The sequence below is a fragment of the Glandiceps talaboti genome, chromosome 22 (genome assembly GCF_964340395.1).
Source record: "Glandiceps talaboti chromosome 22, keGlaTala1.1, whole genome shotgun sequence".
Classification (NCBI taxonomy): Eukaryota; Metazoa; Hemichordata; class Enteropneusta; family Spengelidae; genus Glandiceps; species Glandiceps talaboti.
In genome coordinates, this window is record NC_135570.1 from 14033757 (window position 1) to 14060321 (window position 26565).

Below are 26565 nucleotides of genomic sequence, written 5' to 3' on the forward strand. Positions count from 1 at the left end.
CTGTTGTGAAAAGTTGAGAGAAAAAAGTGTTTGGGTTGTGTTTTTGTTGTTTGCTACATATTTTGTTTTGTTTTTCTCAAGACTTGTTATTAACAAAATGAGTGTATTTCTTCTATAGCTATTTAAACACTGAAAAAATGTAAACAAGACAAAGCAAAAGGTTGCAGTTTCTTTAGACTAAATTTTATGTAAGAGAAATGTGTGTGAAAGAGAAAGAGACAGACAGACAGAGAGAGAGAGACAGAAAGAGAGAAAGAGGGAGAGAGAGATACAGAAAGATACAGAGAGAGATACAGAAAGAGACAGAGAGAGATACAGAGAAAGATAGACAGAGAGAGATACAGAGAAAGATAGATAGATAGATAGAGAGAGAGAGAGAGAGAGAGAGAGAGAGAGAGAGAGAGCGAGAGAGAGAGATATGGAGAGGTGGAGGGAGGCTTGTTATTAACAAAAGAGTGTATTTCTTCTGTAGCTATTTAAGCCCTGAAAATGTAAACAAGACAAAGCAAAAGGTTGCAGTTTCTTTAGACTAAATCTTTTGTAAGAGAAATGTGTGTGAGAGAGAAAGAGACAGACAGACAGACAGACAGACAGACATAGACAGACAGACAGACAGAGACAGAAAGAGAGAAAGAGAGAGATACAGAAAGATACAGAGAGGGGGAGGAGAGAGAAAGAGAGAAAGAGAGGGGGAGATGGAGAGACATATGGAGAGGGGGTGGGAGGAGAGGGAGAATGTGATATTAATCAGAAAACCTTTATTTTTTAGGCGCATACTGCAGTAACGAAACTTTGATCATTTTGATGATATTACAATCAGTGGATCATTCTATTTATTTGTTTATAAAATACTTTCATGCAGTAACATAAAGTAGAATGGATTGAAATGGTGTGTGTGTGTGTGTGTGTGTGTGTGTGTGTGTGTGTGTGTGTGTTGTATGTCTGTGTCTGTCTGTCTGTGTGTGTGTCTGTGTGTCTGTGAGTTAGCTGATGAGTGACTCTGAAATACCTGTATTGATATTTAGAAAATTCTATCATTGAAGCAGTTGCAGTTTAGAATTCATGTATGCATAAATTTACATATCATCCTGCTTAATTAGTGGGGTCAAAGGTCACATTGTTCCATTAGTAGTGTAGCTACTACCCATGGTATTGAATCAGCTCTTCACCCCATCTAGCTTAATGAGAAATCGTGAACCATGACCCATGAACCATGACCCCATGAACCATGACCCATGAACCATGACCCATGACCCAAAAGTTGGTCATGAAAATGAGTAAGCCCCCAAATGTTATAATGATGTAAACAGTGTATAAGTAGCATCCTGATCTGATAAACATACCATATTTGGACATAAATATACCATATATGGACATTACATAACTGCCCCAATAAACACTAACTTATCATTGGACAGAATTCTGTGATTGATTACCAAAGACATTATGATGTTAACGACTGTATGAGTGGCTTGTTGAATTTGAAATTTCATATCAGGACCTCGTTGAGCTAGACGTAGAGAGATCATGAGATTTGATGCCATGGGTAGCATCTAGACTAAGTACTGTGAAGGCAAACACAAATCAGTGTTAGCCATCTTTGCCATCTGTGAATAATTATATATCTCGTCTATTCCAAACTGCATGCTCATCCTGCAAAGGCTGTAACATAAAACCTTGTAGCCAGTCTCACTGAACTTGATAGCTTGTATAATCCAAACTACATGCCCATCCTGCAAAGGCTGTAACATAAAAGTTTGTGGCCGTTCTCATATCTTGTCTAATCCAAACTACATGCCCATGCTGTAAAGGCTGTAACATAAAAGTTTGTGGCCGTTCTCATATCTTGTCTAATCCAAACTACATGCCCATGCTGTAAAGGCTGTAACATAAAAGTTTGTGGCCGCTCTCATACACTACTAGTTTGTATAATTGCAGATATCTTGTATACTGTAGTATAGATATGTTATGTCCAGATAATCAGATATCTGGTGTTTAGATAACCAAATATTGTAGATATCTGGTGTTTAGATAACCAGATAGTGCAGATATTTGGTGTCCTGATAACCAGATGGTGCAGATATCTTGTATGCTGTAGTACTGGCTGCAAGGTTTCATGTTACAGCCTTTGCAGGATGAGCATGCAGTTTGGATTCGATGAGATAAATGAATGAGATATCCAGTTCAGTGCATGAGGATGACTATCAGGGGTCTACCATCTTGTTTTGTGTTGTGTGTGTCTCATAGCTACAGAATGTGCAGCAGTGTCCGTAGATACTTGAATGTCCTTTGTTGCACCTCTGTGAGTTTGGTTTTGTAACTAACTCAGATGGCTGTGACAAGTATGTATCATGATGTGCCAAATGTTGTCCGTGGATTACTTTTTTTTTTTTTTTTTTTTTTTTTTTAAATAAATTATTGTGCTGGGAATTCCGCCCGTGGATTACCTTTTAAATAACTATTTTCTTTTCTTTGTTCTTGCATAGCTACTGTATGTGCAGCTGTGTCTGTAGATACTTGTCCATTGATGCACCACTGTGAGTTTGGTTTTGTAACTAACTCAGATGGCTGTGGGACTTTCCTCAAATGTAAACAGCCAAGTATGTATCATGATGTGCCGAATGTTGTGCATGGATCACCTATTAAATAACTCCTTTCTTTTCTTTGTTCTATCATAGCTACTGAATGTGCCGCAGTGACCCCAGCTAACTTTCCTGTATTGCACCACTGGCACTGTGAGTTTGGTCTTGTAACTATAAACTCTGGCTGTGAGAGTTTCCTGAATTGTAAACAGCCAAGTATGAGTTATGACGCGGCATATGTTTAATACCTGATTTTCGTTTTCTCTCATAGCTACTGACTGTGCAGAAATATAGATAACTGTCCTTTGTTGCACCACTGTGAATTTAGCGCTGTTTTAAACTCAGGTGGCTGTGAGAATATCAGGAAGTATGTAACACATTTTTTGTCGCCAAATCAATGCACATCACATATCATCTTGATATTAAGTTTTGCATTTATCTTTCTCAGCTACTGAATGTCCAACAGCGACTCAAGAAAACTGTCCTGTGTTGCACCACTGTGAATTTGGTGCAATGACAAGCACAGAGGGTTGTGGAACACCCAAATGTAAACAGCCAAGTATGTACCATGGTTCAATTTTGCTGTGTTAATTATGTTTGTTTTATCACTCTCTCAGCTACTGAATGTCCGACAGCGACTCAAGAAAACTGTCCTGTGTTGCACCACTGTGAATTTGGTGCTATGACAAGCACAGAGGGTTGTGGAATTCCCAAATGTAAACTACCAAGTGCGTTTAACTCCTACTATTGTTGTAGTAGGAGGGTCAATGCAATTTTCCAACTACTAAAACCCTGTCCATAACCCTTTAAAGGGACACAAGCTGAATTTATATACTATTTGGGGGATGTAAGTTTTGGCACTCACAGTATTCTACTTACTGAAGTGTACTTAACCATCACTTGCGATTGACTGAACTCAAACCTGGTATTAGGATATGACGTATAAATGATTCGATGGCTTAAACTACAGCAGAAATATTGAAGGGTCGCCAAAGGAATGTGCGTATCATACACATTTTATGTTCCCAAGCACAATTTAGATAGATAAAAAACAGGCTTCCCACAGACCACTCATTACAAATATAAACAACACCACACTCCTGCCGACAAGCAGGCACTGTATGTACGCACACACATCACCACGGGGACATGCCAGCAGATTCAAATTCTCGCTATCGATTTGTATGTCAAAATCTGAGCCTACAATGTGATGATATTAAATAGCTTGATGTTTGTTCCAAGGAAGTTGTGTGTGTCTGTGTATTAGTTAGGGTCAGATGGTGTTGTTTATATTTGTAATGAGTGGTCTGTGGGAAGCCTGTTTCTCATCTATCTAAATTCTTCTTGGGGGAACAGATGTGTAGTATGCACAGTCTTTCGATGACCCTTCAGTATGTGACTGAAGTAACAAGGAAATCCTTACCATGCAAACAACTGTTCTAACAATGTCAGAAGACAATTGTAATGTCATAGAAGGCAACATTAACATTGTACTAGAATAGTTTTATCAAAGTTTATGCGAGTATTTTCATAAAGGCAAAAAGCTTATAAACTCAGCTTGTGCCACTTTGAATCTCCTCTCTCATATATCATGTAAATATAAATATTATTGTAAATATTGTGATAACTTTCCTACTTATATCATGATAAGTACCTTTCCTACCACTCCAATATAAAAACCCAAATGTTTTTTAACTCAGGTCCTAATATTGTGAGTGGACGATACCGTATGGGAACAAGACGACTTTAGCCTGTTTACATCACGTGTCTGGGGGTTTTTTTTGCATCGCTATCTCACATGACCGCTTGTAATGCTGTCAACAGCAACGAATTATAAATGAGGTTTAAAAATTATACACTCAAATTGATTGGTTTTAAAAAAACACTCAACTGATTTGTTACAATGGGGAGTGATAACGTACATCAGCCTAATTGACTATATTCAAATGAAGTCATTATGTACATGTGCCCTTGTTGAGATGAGGACAATGTACATATAGTGAATAATTGCCATTTAGGGAGGGGGGGGGGCATGGTTATTAATCATTTGCAATTGATACCAGTACAAGCAGTTAGTGAAACAGCAAAGCAAAATCACAGATCGCGATGTAAACAGGCAAAATGTTGCATCAGACACTCACTATGCCAAACCCTCACTATTTATAACACACTCTCACTATAACAAATTCTCTGTTAAAATAGATCCGTCACAGTGACCGTATCACAATACACCTCCATATAGTGAACATGTCACAGTACACCTCTATATAGTGAACATATCACAATACACCTCCATATAGTGAACATGTCGCAATACACCTCTATATAGTGAACATATCACAATACACCTCCATATAGTGAACATGTCGCAATACACCTCTATATAGTGAACATGTCACAGTACACCTCCATATAGTGAACATATCACAATACACCTCTATATAGTGAGCATGTCGCAATACACCTCTATATAGTGAACATATCACAATATACCCCCATATAGTGAACATATCACAATACACCTCTATACAGTGAACATATCACAGTACACCTCTATATAGTGAACATATCACAATACACCTCTATACAGTGAACATATCACAGTACACCTCTATACAGTGAACATATCACAGTACACCTCTATACAGTGAACATATCACAGTACACCTCTATATAGTGAACATATCACAATATACCCCCATATAGTGAACATATCACAATACACCTCTATACAGTGAACATATCACAGTACACCTCTATACAGTGAACATATCACAGTACACCTCCATATAGTGAACATATCACAATACACCTCCATATAGTGAACATGTCGCAATACACCTCTATATAGTGAACATGTCGCAATACACCTCTATATAGTGAACATATCACAATACACCTCTATATAGTGAACATATCACAATACACCTATATAGTGAACATGTCACAGTACACCTCTATACAGTGAACATATAATACACCTCCATATAGTGAACATGTCACAGTACACCTCTATATAGTGAACATATCACAATACACCTCCATATAGTGAACATGTCGCAATACACCTCTATATAGTGAACATGTCGCAATACACCTCTATATAGTGAGCATGTCGCAATACACCTCTATATAGTGAACATGTCGCAATACACCTCTATATAGTGAACATATCACAACACACCTCTATATAGTGAACATATCACAATACACCTATATAGTGAACATGTCACAGTACACCTCTATACAGTGAACATATAATACACCTCCATATAGTGAACATGTCACAGTACACCTCTATACAGTGAACATATAATACACCTCCATATAGTGAACATGTCGCAATACACCTCTATATAGTGAACATATCACAATACACCTCCATATAGTGAACATGTCGCAATACACCTCTATATAGTGAACATATCACAATACACCTCTATATAGTGAACATATCACAATACACCTCTATATAGTGAACATATCATAATACACCTCCATATAGTGAACATGTCACAATACACCTCCATATAGTGAACATGTCGCAATACACCTCTATATAGTGAACATGTCACAGTACACCTCTATATAGTGAACATGTCACAGTACACCTCTATACAGTGAACATATCATAATACACCTCCATATAGTGAACATGTCACAGTACACCTCTATATAGTGAACATATCACAATACACCTCCATATAGTGAACATATCACAATACACCTCTATATAGTGAACATGTCACAGTACACCGAGATCTATATAGTGAACACTTTGAACATTAATCCCCTTTTATTGTGAACATTTCTTTGGTAAATTATCAAATGTAACAGTGTTAACCATTTTTATTCCCATTTCCCATTTAACAGAGTAATTGTTGTCATTCATAAATGGTAGTTATGTCGCTCTAAACTCTATTTACATAATGTTATTTAGCTCAGAATCTCATCTCCAATGCATCTTAGTACTGTCTGTGGCATACATTGAAAATTATCCTCTCCCAGTGTTCCCTTGAAAGGCAATATTTTGGGGGCAATTTATGGCATAGTTATGATTTGGTAGACAATGGATGACATTTTAGACTCAGCAAAATACAAAATAATGCAAAGTGGACCCTGTTTTAGACTCTTCAGTTCGGAAGAAAACAGACCCCATTTTAGACCGAAGGGCTAGAAAATGCACCCCAAAGGGCGGCACATATACACATAGTCAAATAAGGGGAGTTACCCCCCCCCCCCTGCCCCCCCCCCCATACCATACAGGATCACTTATAAGTCCATGAGCTAACCAAGAGGATGTACTTAAAAGTTTAGATGCACCTGGGATGAGATTCTATGCTATGTTACAAATATAAGTAACATGGTCATCCTGAGTTGACATGCAAATCCAGATTCTCAGCCTTTCCAGCCCCAAAATGAAAATAATAGCCATGTGTTCACTACAAAATGTGATTCCTTGGTTGCACAAGGATCAAATTATTCGTAAAAAAAGAAAAAAAATTATTTGTGAACATTTGGATGCCTGTATATGTCTTTGGGATGACACTGTTGCTATAGTAACTAATTTGTGTTTCTTTAGACACTGTCACCATATTATTACATTTTTTTCCCTTTCCCTTTAATCTTCTGTATTGACTTCATAGACTTTCTTCAAACTTGATAAAACGTATTGTTGTACCAGTGGCTCTTCATATTATAAAATATCTTAGTCAAGAGCTATTTTACATGTGGGCTCGTTTTCTGTGATCTCCTGTTTCATCATTTAGTCAAATGACAACATTCTGTTCTCACCACTGACACCAGTAGTTTAATGCTATTGGAACGTTAATATAAACGTGGCGACATTATCACATCCTCGCATGACTTACTTTCAAACTGAACGAAGTTACCAATGACAACCGCCTGTCAGTCTGTGATGGATTACTACTGACAAGTCATGCACTTTTCAGCCTTTCCCCAGCAGGAGATTTAGCTAAACTTTCAGTAGAATTTGTCCATTTGACTATATGTGGAGAGAGAGAAATTGTAGAAAACGAGCTCACACGTATAGTTTTTAGACTAACAACATCCTAATAGAATATTTTTCTATGACTTACTGCTGTAGAATACTTTAATTTTCAACAGAATTTATAAAATCTGTCACTGGAACTTAAATGATTTCCACTCTGTGTTTAATTTCCTTACATTATACATGCTCAGAAAAAATGTCTTTTTGTTACAAAATTATGGAAAAAATCATTCTTTATTGAGATTTTCGATTTTATTGTCTCAGAAAACAGTGGGAGTAGTGAAAATAAATTCGTGATAAAAGTTGAAGTATTCTAATGTATAATAATTTATGTAAGTTCAATCTTTTTCGATCTAACATTGATGAATTTACACCATGGTCATGTTAATTTACATAAATACAGAAAAACTGAAGTTGCCTTGGTGTTTTAATCGTGGGATACTAGTATGTGTTTGACACAAAGCTAAACATAGTTCAACTCAAGACTAAAAACAACAAAGACACCACACACACACACACACACACACACACACAGCAGGATCCTTTCGCTATAGTTTTTTGCTATTGCTGATTCAGGATCACGTTTAAAAGTGATGAAACATTGCTATTCTTTACAGTGCAGTAAAAACAGGCTTCTGCTGAACATATTACACTTGGACTTGATGATTTTAACGGCTTCAACTGTGTACTTTCCAATTGATAATCAACATTTAAGCTTGACTACTTCTACATCCCCACTCTGTGTATCACCAATATAATTGTTTCTTTTGCATTTGAAGTTGTCTGAGTATGTATAGAAATATATTGGCATGCCACATGAGTGAAACACCAAGGCAACATCATTTATCCTGTAAATACTTTTAAATCAATGTTTTGAGTTCTGTAGAGTCAGAGAATTCAAATATTGTTCTGGATAACTTGACTTCTCTGGTCAACAACAAAATACTTGTTTTCACATCAATTCATATTATCAACTGGAATAAAAATCTTCAAAAACAAAACTACATCTAAATCATATTTGGTATGAAAAAAATCGTTTCGTAATAATGGAAAAAAGATTTTTTCAACATTATCAAGCAAATCCGTACATAAAATACAAAATATTAGCGCTTAAAACCCTGAATAAAGTACTTAGACTAATTTATTGGAGAGAAAAACTTTAAAATTTATGTTGACTGATTTCTGACCAGGTGTAAATTTAGTTTGTTTCACATGTCAGCCAATCAGAGCAAAGCTTGAATGTTGCTAACCAATGATATTTGTCCTTATTTGTTCAGGTACATGTGAAACCAAAATAAGAACAACTTGTAAAAAGATCTGTAACAATGGATATGCCACCGACAAATTAGGCTGTGAAGTATGCGAATGCAAGAAACCAGGTGAGGGATAGCTAATATGCTAATTTCATATATTTAAATTATACCCAGATGTGATGGTATTTTGTATTTTAAATTGCATGTATTGAAAATAGGCCAGAAGTGATGATATTTCATATGCCAATGTCATCTACTGAAAGCATACCAAGTCTGGAGATATGTATACTCTGTTCAGACACACACAGTTACGCTGGCATTGCACCAGCCTAAAGTTACAACTGAACGCTTTCAAGCTACCAAGTTTGCCTGTCGCACACTTTACATAGTTTTAGCAAAGCAAACAAACTTGGTAGGGGGATAGAATTCAGGTGTGTTACAGTGGTGCAGCACCAGCGCAACCGTGTGTGTCTGAACAGGGTATAAGTTCTTAAATTTCATATATTCAAGGTGTGATATTTAATATGCAAATTTTATATGTTGAAATTATGCCAAGTGTGATGGTATTTAGTATTCAAATTTCATTTTCAAAGTATGCCAGATGTGACTATATTTAATATTCAAATTTCATTTATTCAAATTATGCCAGGTGTGATGGTATTTAGTATTCAAATTTAGTTTTATTCAAATTATGCCAGGTGTGATGGTATTTAGCATTCAAATTTCATTTATTCAAATTATGCCAAGTGTGATGGTATTTAGTATTCAAATTTTGTTTTATTCAAATTATGCCAGGTGTGATGGTATTTAGTATTCAAATTTCATTAATTCAAATTATGCCAGGTGTGATATTTAGTATGCTAACATTCAAAGTATACCAGGTGTGATGATATTGGGTTTTCAAATTTCATCCATTGGAATTGATTATCATTTATAGTGAGATAAAAGAACTTGAGACTTTGTCACGTGCCAATTTCTTCCAAAAAGATGGTAGAAATTAATATTTTTCAACATCATATTTAACTTATGAAAATAAATTGCCATTTTGACACCAAGTATCAAAATGGTGAATTAAGATTTTGAATTTTTTTATTGAAAATTTAAATGATTTTTCATCGATGTCAGGTTTGTTCTTTGAATATTTATGGTTGTGAACATTTTATTATCTTTATTTTGCAGTAATCGAATGTCCACGTTTCACGTGTAACATTATGTGTTCATTTGGCTATGGTACAGATAGCAGAGGATGTGAAATATGTATGTGTAAACAACCTGGTAAGTGAAACATGTATGTGTAAACAACCTGGTAAGTAAAACATGTAGGTTTATATACAACCTGGTAAGAGATAAATGTATGTGTAAACAACCTGGTAAGTGATATATGTATGTGTAAACAACCTGGTAAGTGAAACATGTAGGTGTAAACAACCTGGTAAGTGAAACATGTAGGTGTAAACAATCTGGTAAGTGAAGCATGTATGTGTAAACAACCTGGTAAGTGAAACATGTGTAAACAACCTGGTAAATGAAATAATGTGTAAACAACCTGGTAAGTGAAACATGTAGGTGCAAACAATCTGGTAAGTAAAACGTGTAGGTGTAAACAATCTGGTAAGTAATACATGTAGGTGTAAACAACCTGGTAAGTGAAATATGTATGTGTAAATAACAAAAGTGAAATGTGGGTGCAAACTACCTGGTAAGTGAAACATGTGGGTGTAAACAACCTGGTAAGTGAAATGTGTATGTGTAAACAACCTGGTAAGTGAAACTTGTACATATTATGTGTAAATATAGTATTTTTTCAGCATGCTTTTAAAAGATTTTGTAACATTTTCATCAAATCTAATGAGAACATTTTTATTTGACAGTGGAAGAGTTCCCCAATACGCATTCCCTTGAACGCTGTACAACATTCAGTACACCTAAGCTGTTGCCAACCACCACACCAATAACCCCCTATCACCACGTCTTCAGTAAACTGTGCACTCCAGTCAATCCACTGACCTGCACCAAGACCTGTACCCATGGATACGCAACTGATGTCAAAGGTTGTGAGACTTGTAAATGCCGTAAACCAGGTAAAGAACTTTTTAAGCGAAAACTGCGAGCCAAATTGAATGTGCTCAGAGAACTGTGATTTTGGGACCGTGAGCACCAGCCTAATTTCAGCAAGACTTATATTCAGCAGAACTGGCCTTTCCAAAATTTGCCATGGTGGCGCTCTACTTCCTGTCTGTGTGTACCTTGGGGGTATACATGGTATAGGTTACTCGGTTAATCATAGAGCACTGCTGCTTTCCTCAATATCTGAACTATACAAAAAACATCCCTGATTTACACTTCTACAGAATACCAAGCTCTTAAGAAATGGTACTATGAGGTGATGATACCCCCATTTTGAGTGAGGGCGCTGTATTCTCAATTTCCTGTTTGCAATCTGAAATGACCTAAGAATCTTAGAGCTTTTTTCAGCAAATTTGAGATGGCTGGATTTTGTATTGTATTACAAATCACATTACAAATACTTTTCTTATCTTCATTCTATTTATTCCAGTTACCGAATGTCCAACAGTAGATGTTGAAATCTGTCCTAAGAAAGACATCTGCCCATATGGTTTGGCAACCAATGAGAATGGCTGTGACATCTGTGTCTGTAAGGAACCAAGTAAGTAAGAACAAGGTTGTTCATTGGTAGAGAGAAATGTGTGTCATAAACTCATGTAAGGAGCTAATATGGCCTTCTGGCTATTTTATTGCAGAGATGTCTCAATATGAAAATGAAAACTTATTTTCATGAATTTAGCATTTTAAACATTAAATTATTATTATTAGACTTTATTTAATCTCGATAGACTGTTGAGCCAGTGGCTCTTCTCACACAGTGTCGACAATCCTTTTTCAGTTTATGTTTGAATTTAATATTTATATTGTGTTCCAATTTCATTTTCATGTTACACTTATGTTTAAAAATTTCATATTTTGTGTTAAACTTCTGTTTCAGCAATGTGTGCACCAGTCAATGATTTCACTTGTCCAAAAGTCTGTCCCTACGGATACGCTACTGACCACAAAGGATGTACAATCTGCCAATGTCTAAACATCAGTGAGTATATCAAATTAGTTCAGATTTCAACTTGTAATAAGTCAGTATGTGAGATCTATTGTCAGCTAATACAGACACAAACTACAATAAAAATCATGAAACCTGAGACAAACTGTCGTATGGCCCAACAAAAATGGGTTGTCGGCGGCCGAGTGGTGAACTTGCCTCTTACAACTGCGATCATGGTTCGAACTCATTCAGGGTTTGATTAAATTTACCACACTGTAAGTAAGAAGAATGTCGTTCAGTTTGATTCTACCAAACAACATAGGTTTTCCCCGGGTACTCCGGTTTCCTCCTGCATTAACACTGAATTCAAAAGGGATGGCCCTCACTGGGCTTCTTGGGAGACAAGTGTTTAGATATCTCAGGGATGTTGCTAATGTTATTGTCCGGCTCAACAAATATCTAATTAACGTTTCCACATACATTATCATCTGGCATGATAAGAATTAAAATAGAATTGGTACATTTTTATGAAACTGAATGTTTCAGAAATATCAAAATGAACACGCCAACATTAGGTTTACCTTCAAGAGTTGTCTACAATATGTCTAGTTAAGAATCAAAACAAAAGGATTGTCACTCCGGTATATTCGTTTATCTTTCCTTTTATAGAGTAACTTTTCACAGCTCTGTTCTCCCAATGAATACAGTTTTCCCTGTGCGCATTTGATTTCTGTTATAAGTTGTAAAATTGAACTATTACTAATAGTTTCTGAGTATACATAACTTGTTTTTTTTCTATTCCTTGATGTATAGGTCCTACCTGTGTTAGTATCAACCCCTACAGCTGCCCCAAGACCTGTGCTTCTGGTTATGCTACAGACACTGAAGGCTGTCCTACATGTCAGTGCAGACAACCAAGTAAGACTAAGAGTTAGTCCCCCTGTCACTCAGTCATATATGTGAACAGGGTCCTTTATTCATTCCAGCCTGTCAATGCAGACAACCAAGTAAGACTAAGAGTTAGTCCCCCTGTCACTCAGTCATATATGTGGACAGGGTCCTTTATTCATTCAAGCCTGTCAATGCAGACAACCAAGTAAGACTAAGAGTTAGTCCCCCTGTCACTCAGTCATATATGTGGACAGGGTCCTTTATTCATTCAAGCCTGTCAATGCGGACAACCAAGTAAGACTAAGAGTTAGTCCCCCTTTCACCCAGTCGTATATATGGACAGGGTCCTTTATTCATTCAAGCCTGTCAATGCAGACAACCAAGTAAGACTAAGAGTTAGTCCCCCTGTCACCCAGTTGTATATATGGACAGGGTCCTTTATTCATTCAAGCCTGTCAATGCAGACAACCAAGTAAGACTAAGAGTTAGTCCCCCTTTCACCCAGTCGTATATATGGACAGGGTCCTTTATTCATTCAAGCCTGTCAATGCAGACAACCAAGTAAGACTAAGAGTTAGTCCCCCTGTCACCCAGTTGTATATATGGACAGGGTCCTTAGGGTTCTTTTATTCATTCCAGCCTGTCAATGCAGACAACTATTGGTGGTGGTATTATCTGCCAACTTTAAATGTTAGGTAGCAATTAACATCTACTGGTTGACTTCTGTCCTTCCTTGTTTACTTAAACTTTCGCAGCCATTAAAAGTTTGGTATGTCTCTGAAAACATTCATGCCAGATTCTCACATTTACGAAATTCTTGTACCCACAGCCAGTAAAATTGGAATGTCCCTGAAAACATTCATGCCAGAGATGGAGACCTGTCCAACCGTTGAGTGTGATGTCAGCTGTCCAAATGGATACGCCACTGATACCCAAGGCTGTAATCTGTGCACATGTCGTAAATCTATGATGGAATGTGGGTTTGCACCCATGTGTTCAGAGCGCTGTCCACTGGGATATGAAACAACCACAGAAGGCTGTCCAACTTGTACCTGCAAGAAACCCAAGATGTGTCCTCGTAACTCACCTCTGAACTGCAACAAGAACTGCCCCAATGGATATGCCACAGACATCCATGGATGTTCCGTATGCAAATGCAAGAAATCAAGTAAGTCTGCCTTTTATTTCCAGGGTTCTCCCCATCCTCAAGTGAGTGCTGGCTGGTCATTGATAATTGTGCATATTAATATTCATGAGGTAAAAAAAATTAAACCATTATAAACGATTTTCATAAACTTTGGGTTCTGGAGGGTAGTTTTATCATTTTACATAACTTACATTATGTGTGATTGCCAAGAAACACAGTTGAAACTTGTACCTCATTCATTGTTCAATGGGGTTCCCTTGTCATGGACATACATTGCCTCATGGGAGGATCAGCATATATGCATATGTATTAGCATAACATGAATATTCATAATAGTTTATTTGAAATTTAAATATTTTGAGTGTTGGTTTGTACCAACTAGTGACCTTGTTTTTTGGCTTTTGTACTGCACTGTTTTTATTTCTCTTGTCTACTGTTAGGATTATGATTATTTCCATCAAAGTAAACTTTTAGCACAACTTCATTTAGTTTGTACTATTTTCGGTGAACTATACTATAATGTGTAAAATGAAAAAGGATAGATAGATGGTTATTATTGTCAGTCGTGCCTCGATGTCATTGGCACTATTTTGTCTTTAAAGTGGCCATATGGATGAGGGTTGGGTATTTATTTTGGATTTTTAATTTACACAACAATTTTATCATGGTTTCCTACTCGAAAAATCATATTGACACAACATATACCAAGTCCTTGTTTGTAGTTCAATGAATTACAAAAGCTTAATAAATGTGTAAAATGTTAAGTATAATAACAAAGATTTTTACACATTTTTTGGCTTTTTGCAATGTATTAAGTGACAAACACAGACTTAGACAATGTTTTTTTCACATTTATTTTTCAAGTAGGACGCCATGATAAAATTGTTTTATGAATTAAAAATCCAAAATAAATACCCACTCCTCATCAATATGGTCACTTCAACTGTATATTATATTTTAATTAATTTAATTTATTTTTGTTTAATGTAGAGACAGAATGTCCCAATCTGAGAGATGTGGGATGTGAAATGATCAATGATTGTCCATTTGGGTTATCAACTGATCCTACCGGCTGTGAAGTCTGTCAGTGTAGTATCCCACCCTATTGTGAGGACTTCAAGAAGACAATCTCTTCTACCTGTACTCCTGTCACTGGTGAAACCTGCTCTGAAATGTGCAGAGACGGTTTCGCTACAGATGTTAACGGATGTGACATATGCAAGTGTAAGCGCCCAGGTGAGTTTTGATTTAAATTACAAAATTTGTTTTCTAAAAAAATAAAAAATAAAAAAATAAAATTAAAAATTAAAAATTAAAAATTAAACAAATTAAAAAACAGTCCAGTCATACCTAGTATTTCTATCTGCAGTACATTTGTATTTATTTCTGCTACACCTTTTATATAAAATAGCACCTTACTGAACTTTGAAATCTTAAAATCGTAATAATGCTCTACTGCACTTGACATGTATTCAGGCATTTTGAAATTTCCTGCAAGGATTTATGGGAAAATCTCTGGTGATGACATCACAGATACTCTATTCTCTCTCTTCACAAATAGAGTGTCAAGCCAAACAGATAGGTTAATTGTGATGTCATCACCATAAGGGTTTCCTATATACCCTAGCAGGACATTTCCAAAATGAGTGAACACATGTCAAGTGAAGGCTGGAGGACTTCTTTACAAGATTAGCATAGATATGGACACTAATTGGTGTGAACAACTGTTTGTATACGACTGAATTACCAACTGGATCTATACAGAACAAATAAAATCCCTCAGTTAATTGTGCCGTAACACAGATTACGCACACTTCGGCCCACATATTGGCTTAGCATAGCTGCCATATCTTGACATTTCCACATAGACTGAAATGTTACTTGATTATTACTACGTGTAAGTAAAATTCATGTTGATTTATAAATTATTTTATACCATGCACAAGACATTTAGAACAAAAAATATGGAATATATACTCTGGTCGTTCTACATCACAACAATGTGTGTCGCTGTCACGACAACGCACAACTACGTCAATGGTTCTGCTATGTTGAAATATCAGTCAAAACGTTCAAAATTACCATTTCTTTCCCCAATTTTTCTTGGACATTACTGGCGATGGTATAGTTATGTTATTTTCCAATATTTTTCTTTATTCAGCTGGAAAATACTTGTGACCTAAGGGTTGACAAAGACCCCCTTCGGGCACTCACATTTTCCTTGGCTGAAGGAAGAAAATTATTTGGGAATAACATCTAAGTATATATCATTATGTGTTTAAAGTGACTTCTTATCATGTAATGTAAATCTAATAATTTATGGTATTTTTGTTCACAGTTTCTGAATGTTCTATTGTCCATGAAAACACCTGTGATGTCAAGAATAAGTGTCCATGGGGTTTAGCTACTGATAAAACTGGTTGTGAGATCTGTGCTTGTAAGAAACCATGTAAGTTTCAACTAACTATTATTAGTTGTTACTATGGAAACCAAGCTATAGGCAAAGTAAAAAACAAACAAAAAACAAAACTATTGTTGCTGATGTATTACTATGGAAACCAAGCTATAGGCAACTAAGATAGACAAACTAAAACCATTGTTGATATACTACTATGGAAATCAAGCTATAGGTAAACTAAGATAGACACAAACTAAAACTATTGTTGATATACTACTAAGGAAATCAAGCTATAGGCAAACTAAGATAGACACAAACTAAAACTGTTGTTGATACACTACTATGGAAATCAAGCTATAGGTAAACTAAGACAGACACAAACTAAAACTATTGTTGATATACTACTATGGAAATCAAGCTATAGGCAAACTAAGATAGACACAAACTAAAACTATTGTTGATATACTACTAAGGAAATCAAGCTATAGGCAAACTAAGATAGACACAAACTAAAACTGTTGTTGATACACTACTATGGAAATCAAGCTATAGGTAAACTAAGACAGACACAAACTAAAACTATTGTTGATATACTACTATGGAAATCAAGCTATAGGCAAACTAAGATAGACAGAAACTAAAACTATTGTTGATATACTACTATGGAAATCAAGCTATAGGCAAACTAAGATAGACACAAACTAAAACTATTGCTGATATACTACTATGGAAATCAAGCTATAGGCAAACTAAGGCCTAATGGGTCATATAACAACTTTAAAACTAATGAACTGATGTTCATTTCAGTATCCTGTCCAGTCAACACCTGCCAGACCTGTGTCACAGGGTATGCAACAGACATGAATGGTTGTGAAACGTGTCAGTGTAAACAGCCAATAGGACAAGGTGTCTGTGAACCTGTCAACTCTGATAACTGCCCCATGACATGTCCATTCGGATTGGCTACCAATGAAATGAAGTGTGAAGTATGCAGATGCAAGAACCCATGTAAGTTGTTGTGGCAACAATCAATTGTAGTTTAGTTCTTTCATGATGTTTAGATGTTCATTTTCCACTGTGTTTCCATACTACCATGGTAAAGTAAAGTAAAATAAATGATAGTTTGTGAACCATACCTCACTCTCATATGCACAACAAACTAAAACTACATGGTCAGTACACTGCTATATAAGGTAGAAAGAATTCATAGTACAGTGACATGTGGCACAACACATTGCCATATAAGGTAAAATGAGTAGCGCATTGCCGTATAAGGTCAAATGAATAGCACATTGCCGTATAAGGTCAAATGAATAGCACATTGCCGTACAAGGTCAAATGAATAGCACATTGCCGTACAAGGTCAAATGAATAGCACATTGCTGTACAAGGTCAAATGAATAGCACATTGCCATATAAGGTCAAATGAATTATATAGCACATTGCCATATAAGGTAACATGAATAACATATTGCCATATAAGGTGAATAACACTGTACTTACTAGATAACATTTTTGAAACATTGTTATATACTCTCGTTTGCCCTTCCGTATATTCAACTGGCATGAATATTTGTATTAAGACATTTCCATTCATGCATTTGTTTTGTTTGTTTGTTTGTTTTTTGTGTTTTTTTGCTTTTGTTTTTGTTTTATGTGATATGTATATATTACTGTCACAGTGTATGTTTAAATATTTTTGGGTTTTTTATTTACCTTTCTTTGCTGATGTATTTAGTTATTATATCTAATTCCTTTACCTTTTCTTTTCGACTTCTGGCAAATACATATAATGAACACATTGCCCTATAAGGTAAAATGAATAGCACATTGCCATATAGGGTAAAAAGGACTATTTCATTTCCATATAAGGTAAAAAGAACAGTACATGTCCATAGAGGTGAAGTAGATTAAAAATACATTGCCATAGAAGGTAAACGGAATAGCGCATTACCATATAAGGTAAAATGAATAGCACAATACCATATAAGGTAAAAGGAATAATTCATTTCCATATAAGGTAAAAAGAAAAGTACTTGTCCAAAGAAGGTGAAATCGAGAATAGCATTTTATCATACATGTATAAGGTAAACTGAATATTTTGCATTATCTTGTTTATGGTGGTACAAATATCAAAATAGCTGAAAGTTATTTTGCTTGTAAGCAAATTACAAACAAGACATTTTAAAAAAAATTTTGAATTTATCTTCTTGACAGCTGTAACTGACTTGATGGTTTGGCATCAAATTGTTATTCAACTGACTCCTAGACATGAGATGCCATTCTTTTCCATGGCTCTGATGAGCAAACTAACAACCACAACCACAACTACCACTACAACTACTACCAAGTGTCCTGAAACAACATGTACAAAATACTGTCTGCATGGCTACATCACTGATTCTGAAACTGGATGCCAGACCTGTACTTGTAAAGAAAGTAGGTATAATTTTATTGTGCTTTGCTACCGAATATTTTCAAAAAATTTCATTATGAGTTTTGATAAATTTGAGTCATGTAGGCTTGAGTGATTTTATGTACAATATCTTTGGCCAAAAAGTAAAAAAAAAATTGCGTGCACGGATGATTTTTGATAAATTTACAAAATTTATCACCAAAAAAGTCTCAAATATCATTTTTCTGATACATTTTTGACAGATTTGAGGAAAACTTATAAGCTTCAATAATGTGAAATACAAAATTTAAAATTTTCACCAAAATATCCACCCAAAAAATCCTTTTTGTTCATCAGAGAACTATAATTTTTAGAGTAATGTTATTTGTATGTTGGAAGGATATGAACTACAAATTTTTACCAAAAAAAAACGTCTGAAAAAATCATTTTATATAATTTACATGTTTGATTGCATAAATTTGCCAATATTGTTTGAGTAATATGGCAGAAATTATGCATGCACTAAATATTTTTGAGGGGTGGGGCTACAGAAATTATGTAGCCATTAAATATTTTTTTTAAAGGGGGTTTACCTTTGAGGCTATTTTTGGAGATGAAGCAATATGGATATTATGTCTCGAAATTTTCAAAACTTTGGGTTATTTTTACATAAATTGAAAATACTTTTAGCCTTATGATATTCATTTTAATAATTCAATAGTCTGAAATTCAAGTGTACATTAATATTTGATCTTTATACTGAGAATTTTTATTGTAATTTTTTTTGTAGCACCAAAACTTGGCTGTCCTGCTGTCAGCTATGGTACTATTGGTATGTGTGTCAACTTCTGTGAAGCTGATACAGAATGTCCTACCAATTCACTCTGTTGCTCTAATGGCTGTGGCAAGACTTGTATAAAGGCTACAACGTCAGGTAAATTTCAAGATTGATAAATTTTCAAACGATAGAGGCTGTTACACAGTCAACATATCTTCAAATGTCACTGCAAGACAGTACAAATGCAGCTTACTGGACAGAAAGAATGAAATACAAGTATTTTAATTAGACTTTTAATAAATTTGTAATGAAATAAATAAATATGATCTGTGGTGAAATGAACCACTTTCAGATCAAATGCACATGTGAACACATCGTACACAAACTCAAGTTCCTCCACCAGTGAGTACACTTATCCCATACTCTCATACAAACTTTAAAGTTCTTGGAACCCCCCTCTTACACACACACACATGCATGCACTCACTCATGCACATGCACAAGCACACACATAACCACATACATACACACACTTAAATATGTACAAACATACCTATACAATATTACATAAATTGCACACACAGGCACACACACACACCCATACAGATTACATAACTCATTCACACATATACATCTGCACACACAATACAATATTTACTCAAAATGCATGTACACATGACAGTCACAAACCATTAGCGGTCCAAGTGCAACAAACCCGCGGGCTTGCCTGGCGAAAACGGGTGTCATAAAAGTTGTTTGCATCTCTAAAGCTGTTTGTAGCATTACTTATAATAGCCTAATAAATTAAATAACAACTAAAATGAGACGGAGATAAGGTTTGCCTCAATTGCAGTCCATGCAGACGGCCGAATTGAGGTTTTACAGCTGTTTACTTGTGTTATGTAAGAGCCCATCATCACATGTGTAAATATTGGTACTCTTTGATAACAAGTCCACTTGCTTGGCTAATGGCTTGTCCCAGTAATGATGCATGTGCACACACACCCATACAACTGCACACAATACAATGTTATACAAGCTGTGCACATACATGCATACACGTGTGTGTGCATGTTCACACACACACACACACACACACACACACACACACACACACACACACACACACAAACATACACACCACACCGGCGTAAAAAGAACTCACCAAATGTTTATAGTCTAAGTATTTATAAGATGTAGTTCAAGTAATGTTTCATGTTAATATGTTCTTCATCTCATTTGTTTGATCTTGTTCTCAGAATGTACTGATGAGCAAGGGCTGACACGTTCAGTTGGTGATATTTGGCAGCGTGACTCATGTACCAGATGTAGCTGTGTTAATGGTGAAGTGAAATGTACCACCATGGAATGCCAACCAGTACCAGAGAATTGCCTACCAGTCTATCAAACTGGACAGTGTTGTCCTACCTTTGAATGTCGTAAGTTTCACCAAGTGTTTCCTACTAGTCCAACCTTTGAATGTCGTAAGTTTCACCAGGTCTTTCCTACTAAACAGACCAATAGTATGATCTCACATTTGAATGTAGTAAATTTCACCAGATGTGATGTGATATATATCCATCCTGATTAGATAATAATAATTTGCATATTTGTATTTGCATATTACAGCTGACTTCACCTGTGAGAATGAAGGCGAGATGTGGATACATGATGTATGTACTAACTGTACATGTCTGAATGGAGCTACTCACTGTATGACACAGAGTTGTCCAAAGATCAAACCCTGGTGTGAACCTGTCTACACAGAAGACCAATGCTGTCCCGATATGAAATGTACAGGTAGGATCTCAGACATGATGATCAAATTCTTGAAAAATTGTATGAGGTAATGACATCCAGAGCTCATTACAGGTATGTTAATCAGGCAAATAAAACATTTAGAATTAACAGTGAAAACTGAGTAAGTTTATCAGTTATATTCATATTCCATTATATTTGCATTTTCAAAAAGTGTGAGATTAATCTACGACTGTGAAAAAGTCAAAAAGTACCTTCTTGAACATTTGTAGCTTGGTACATATCAAAATAAAGACTACAATTTAGCTGGGGTTTGTGTCTTCAATGAAGACTTGTTCCAATTTATGTTAATCTTAGTAAAAGTCAAAATACTTACCACTGTTTAATTTTTGTTACAGGCTGTATGAGTGAGGCCAACAAACACTTTGAACACGGTCAGACTTGGAATGAAGATATGTGTACTACCTGTGTATGTCAACATGGTCAGAGTTTATGTACATCCATGACATGTCCTACACCTAAACCAGGATGTACTGTCATTCCTAAAGATGGACAATGCTGCCCAACTGTTATTTGTCAAACTGGTAAGGGAAATATAATGTAAAAATATTACTCTAATTCTAGTTCCAATATGAATCACATTGTTTTTAAAGGCCAATTTTATTCAAGTAGAAAAAATATGAAAGTACAGCGGAAGAAACTTAACTGTGCAGAATTGACAGTCAGCATGAACACAGTTGTTGCATATGTCTGTTTCTTGTACATGGTAATTTATATAAATTGTGATACAATTGTTGCATTTGTCTGTGTCTCTCAGTCATGACTAACATCGCTAATGGACAGCTTTATGTTGTCACATCAGTGCAGTATGGTCGTATCTGCCTATACAATTGCATAGCAGATGCGACCTTTCTGCATTGACGCGATGATATGCAAATATGATGTGATGCATGAGTTTGTTTTACCAGTCAAAATTATTACACTAAAAGTGTCTTTCATGTTTTATTAATGAAACCGATAGAGACACATGCAAGTACTGTATCTGTCAATTCTGCACAGCTAAGTTTCTTATGCTGTATTAACGAGAGGTTTTGACTCAAACCTCTAGCCTTGTCTTGTTCAATTGCTGCCACTAGAGGGCATAGTAGCAAATGGTTGATGTGGAATGTCAAACACATGCAGTCCACCTTCCCATAAAATCTGCTGTTTAATAATATCTTTATTTCTTGTGTGTAGATGAAGATGAACCATGCACGTCAGCTTGGAAGTCAGTTCCTACCATGATGTTGATGGGTGAAGCTGTCCCTGTATTTGGCAGTTTTGTACCAGTTTGTGATGTGAATGGATTTTTCAATGCTACACAGTGTCACTCTATGACTGGTGTGTGCTGGTGTGTAGATAGGTTTGGTAAAGAGAAACCAGGAACTCACACTCGTAATGGAATGCCACAGTGTGGTAGGTTCAACTATTTCACATCATTTCAATCAGTCAATCAATCAAATTTCTATAGGTCCGATTTCCAGAGCAATGTTCCGTTCAGTAGTGCTGCATGGCTACAGCACACTATATGCTTTGGTGAACAAACAAGTCTTCAGTTTTGTTTTGGAACAATCCAGGCTGGAGGCTTGGCAAATGTCAAGTGGCAAAGAGTTCCATAGTTTGGGGGGCGACAAATGAGAATGAACGACCTCCATAGGTGACTTGTCTGTCATTTAAATATATACAGTGCATAATATAAGAATTGTGTATTTTCTCTTTTCATCACAAGTGCTATTTGAATACAAGAACATTACGTTACACATTGAAATGTCATTTCACATAAAAACATAAACTTATAAATTTTCATGTGAAAAATAGGCATATTGTAAATACAAATCAGATGGAATATCTTCCGATATTGTGCCCAGACTGTGTCAATTGCCAGACCTTACAATTGGTGACTCCAGGATAGACTGTAGACTGTCTGGGCAGTTTGCCCTGGCCTTGGCCTTTCCACAGTGACATGATAACAGGTTTGCATCATAGCCCAGTTATGAAGTCCAAAACCTTAATATGTAGAATGTTGTCATATGTCTGTATGTGTGTGTCTCCATCATGTGAACAATACCAACGCAAAAAAAAATTCAAAATAAATTTTCAACAAAAATATGAAAACAGAGACCTCAGTTTGAAGTGGAATAATTGATGGTACTATTTGTCATAATTTTCTAAATAAGGTGTTTTTCTCTTTTTTTACTTCATTTAACTTGCTGTTGTAGAAATTGAAACCTGCATGGACCCCTATGGTACAATGTATAACGAAGGTGAACAATGGAAGAACAATAAATGTGATACTTGTACCTGTGTTAATGGACTAGCAGTCTGTGACACCAAGACATGCCCTCCTGTTCCTGAAAACTGTGTTGCCGTAGAAACTGAGGAGCACTGCTGTCCACAATACGTCTGTAATGACTGTAAGTTCATCTCAGATTTTTACAGCTAAAATGATGTAGGCTTGGTGTTTCACTCATGTAGAATGACATTTACAGCTAAAATGATGTAGGCATGGAGTTTCACTCATGTAGAATGACATTTACAGTTAAAATGATGTTGGCATGGAGTTTCACTCATGTAGAATGACATTTACAGTTAAAATGATGTTGGCATGGAGTTTCACTCATGTAGAATGACATTTACAGTTAAAATGATGTTGGCATGGAGTTTCACTCATGTAGAATGACATTTACAGTTAAAATGATGTTGGCTCGGTGTTTCACTCATGTAGAATGTCATTTACAGCTAAAATGATGTAGGCATGGAGTTTCACTCATGTAGAATGACATTTACAGTTAAAATGATGTTGGCATGGAGTTTCACTCATGTAGAATGACATTTACAGCTAAAATGATGTAGGCATGGAGTTTCACTCATGTAGAATGACATTTACAGCTAAAATGATGTAGGCATGGAGTTTCACTCATGTAGAATGTCATTTACAGCTAAAATGATGTAGGCATGGAGTTTCACTCATGTAGAATGACATTTACAGTTAAAATGATGTTGGCATGGAGTTTCACTCATGTAGAATGACATTTACAGCTAAAATGATGTAGGCATGGAGTTTCACTCATGTAGAATGACATTTACAGTTAAAATGATGTTGGCATGGAGTTTCACTCATGTAGAATGACATTTACAGTTAAAATGATGTTGGCATGGAGTTTCACTCATGTAGAATGACATTTACAGTTAAAATGATGTTGGCATGGAGTTTCACTCATGTAGAATGACATTTACAGTTAAAATGATGTTGGCTCGGTGTTTCACTCATGTAGAATGTCATTTACAGCTAAAATGATGTAGGCATGGAGTTTCACTCATGTAGAATGACATTTACAGTTAAAATGATGTTGGCATGGAGTTTCACTCATGTAGAATGTCATTTACAGCTAAAATGATGTTGGCTTGGTGTTTCACTCACGTAACATGACATTTAATACACACCCTCAGACAACTTCTAATGCAAAAGAAACAATTACATAGGTGCTGTGCAGAGTGGGGATGTAGAAGTAGTCAAGTTGAAATGTTGATAATCAGTTAGAAAATAAACAATTGAAGCCATTAAAATCATCAAGTCCATGTGTGATGTTTTCATTAGAAGCCTATGTGAAAGAATAGCAATGCTTATCAGTGTTCAATGTGATTGGACAAAGGATCCTGCTGTGTTTATTGTGTCTCTGTTATTGTTAGTTGAAATATGTCTAGCGCTGTGTCAAAATAATGTCCCATGAGAGAAACACCCTATACACCGTTCTCATGCATTATATTACTATGGTATATTGTTTATATACCGTCATTTATACGTAAACACTGAATATTATATGAGATATTAATTTTGATATTTCAGACTGTATCGATGTTACCAACAAACGTCATGAAACCTACGAGCACTGGCAACTGAATACATGCACGCAATGTACTTGTTACGAACCAAACATTGTCTGCCGTTCTCAGCGCTGCCCTGAAATGACCGAGGATATCCCAGATGGATGTAAAATGGTAACCCAGGAAGGAGAGTGCTGTCCAACTAAAATGGTCTGTAACAATGGTAAGTCAGTCATATCTCTTCAGCTTGTTTAACCTATTTTTTAAGCAAAGACACCTAACGTCAGACTGTGGTGAATGACGTATGGCAACAAGTCAACTATCGGCTACGTAACACAGACGCAAACTATTATACCATGCACAAGCCAAGTTGAACAAAAAAAATATGGGTCATTCTACCTCACAACAACACACGTCTATGTCACGACAACGCATGCCTACGTCACTGGTTCTGCTGTGTTCGAAATATGAGTCAAAACATTCAAAATTGCCTTTACTTTCCCCCATTTTTCTTTGATATTACTGACGCTGGTATAATTATGTTATTCTCCAATACTTTACATCTTTCACCCCTTAGGTCACTCATATATTCCTTGGCTGAATAACTTCTAACTGTACATTTATCTTAGTTTTCCGATAGTAAGTTTGCCCTAGTAATACGATTCTACTCTTTGGTGTGTTTTTTTTTATAGAATGTCCCATGGATAAACCTGTTGTAACCTGTATTAGAAATCCATGTGACAACACTATGTGCAGTAACCATCCCAATGCTAAGTGCCGTGCTAACTACTGTGGTGGCTGCAAGGCTGAGTTCTTTGACGAAATGAACAACAAACTCACCTGTACAACAAGTAAGTAAACTAAAAGTAAACACAGTGGCCATATTGGATTTTGAAATGGTGTAATCGTCATATAATTTTGATCTCGATTTTAAAAATTTGTGCAGTGATTTCTTTCCATTATTTGAAATGAGAATGGGTACAGTTTTCTTAAAAAGTAACAGAAAAAGTTTAAAGTTGATTTTTGAGATGCATACTGTGTTCAATGTCAATGTTATTCCTAAAGAATGAATTAATATCATATGAGGAAAAAAAGGAAATTTTAATGATTTTAGACCATCTGCTTCAAAGGTCCTTATATGCAAATTTCTTGAAATGAATATTAAATTAAGATTGTCTGTATGACAACTGACATCATCATTAAATGTTTGACCTGTAGCTGAGGCCTGCCGTTCTGATGTCGTCAAGACAACACACGTTGACACAGAAACCATTCCAAGGTGTACCCATGATGGCTACTACTCACCCAAACAATGTGACAACACTGGAGCTTGTTGGTGCGTTGATCGTACAGGTGAAATGAACATGGATACTTGGGACCTTATTGGTGAACTTGTCACCTGTGAAGAAGGTTAGTGAAATATGCTTTATATG

General features: G+C 35.8%; 1 protein-coding gene across 1 annotated transcript in view; it reads left to right on the top strand.

Moving 5' to 3' along the window:
- LOC144452074 (uncharacterized) overlaps positions 1-26565 on the top strand; it is a 53717-nt gene that overhangs the window by 24349 nt on the left and 2803 nt on the right. Inside the window, exons 32-53 of the mRNA XM_078143085.1 lie at positions 2679-2735; positions 3031-3141; positions 8871-8972; positions 10026-10121; positions 10718-10927; positions 11404-11514; positions 11851-11952; positions 12715-12819; positions 13622-13960; positions 14930-15175; positions 16278-16388; positions 17145-17345; positions 18555-18776; positions 19523-19666; positions 20770-20949; positions 21140-21310; positions 21667-21852; positions 22505-22723; positions 23527-23721; positions 25155-25355; positions 25825-25983; positions 26351-26542. Of these exons, the coding sequence (XP_077999211.1) occupies positions 2679-2735; positions 3031-3141; positions 8871-8972; positions 10026-10121; positions 10718-10927; positions 11404-11514; positions 11851-11952; positions 12715-12819; positions 13622-13960; positions 14930-15175; positions 16278-16388; positions 17145-17345; positions 18555-18776; positions 19523-19666; positions 20770-20949; positions 21140-21310; positions 21667-21852; positions 22505-22723; positions 23527-23721; positions 25155-25355; positions 25825-25983; positions 26351-26542 (3660 nt within the window). The remainder of the gene's footprint in view (positions 1-2678; positions 2736-3030; positions 3142-8870; positions 8973-10025; positions 10122-10717; positions 10928-11403; positions 11515-11850; positions 11953-12714; positions 12820-13621; positions 13961-14929; positions 15176-16277; positions 16389-17144; positions 17346-18554; positions 18777-19522; positions 19667-20769; positions 20950-21139; positions 21311-21666; positions 21853-22504; positions 22724-23526; positions 23722-25154; positions 25356-25824; positions 25984-26350; positions 26543-26565) is intronic.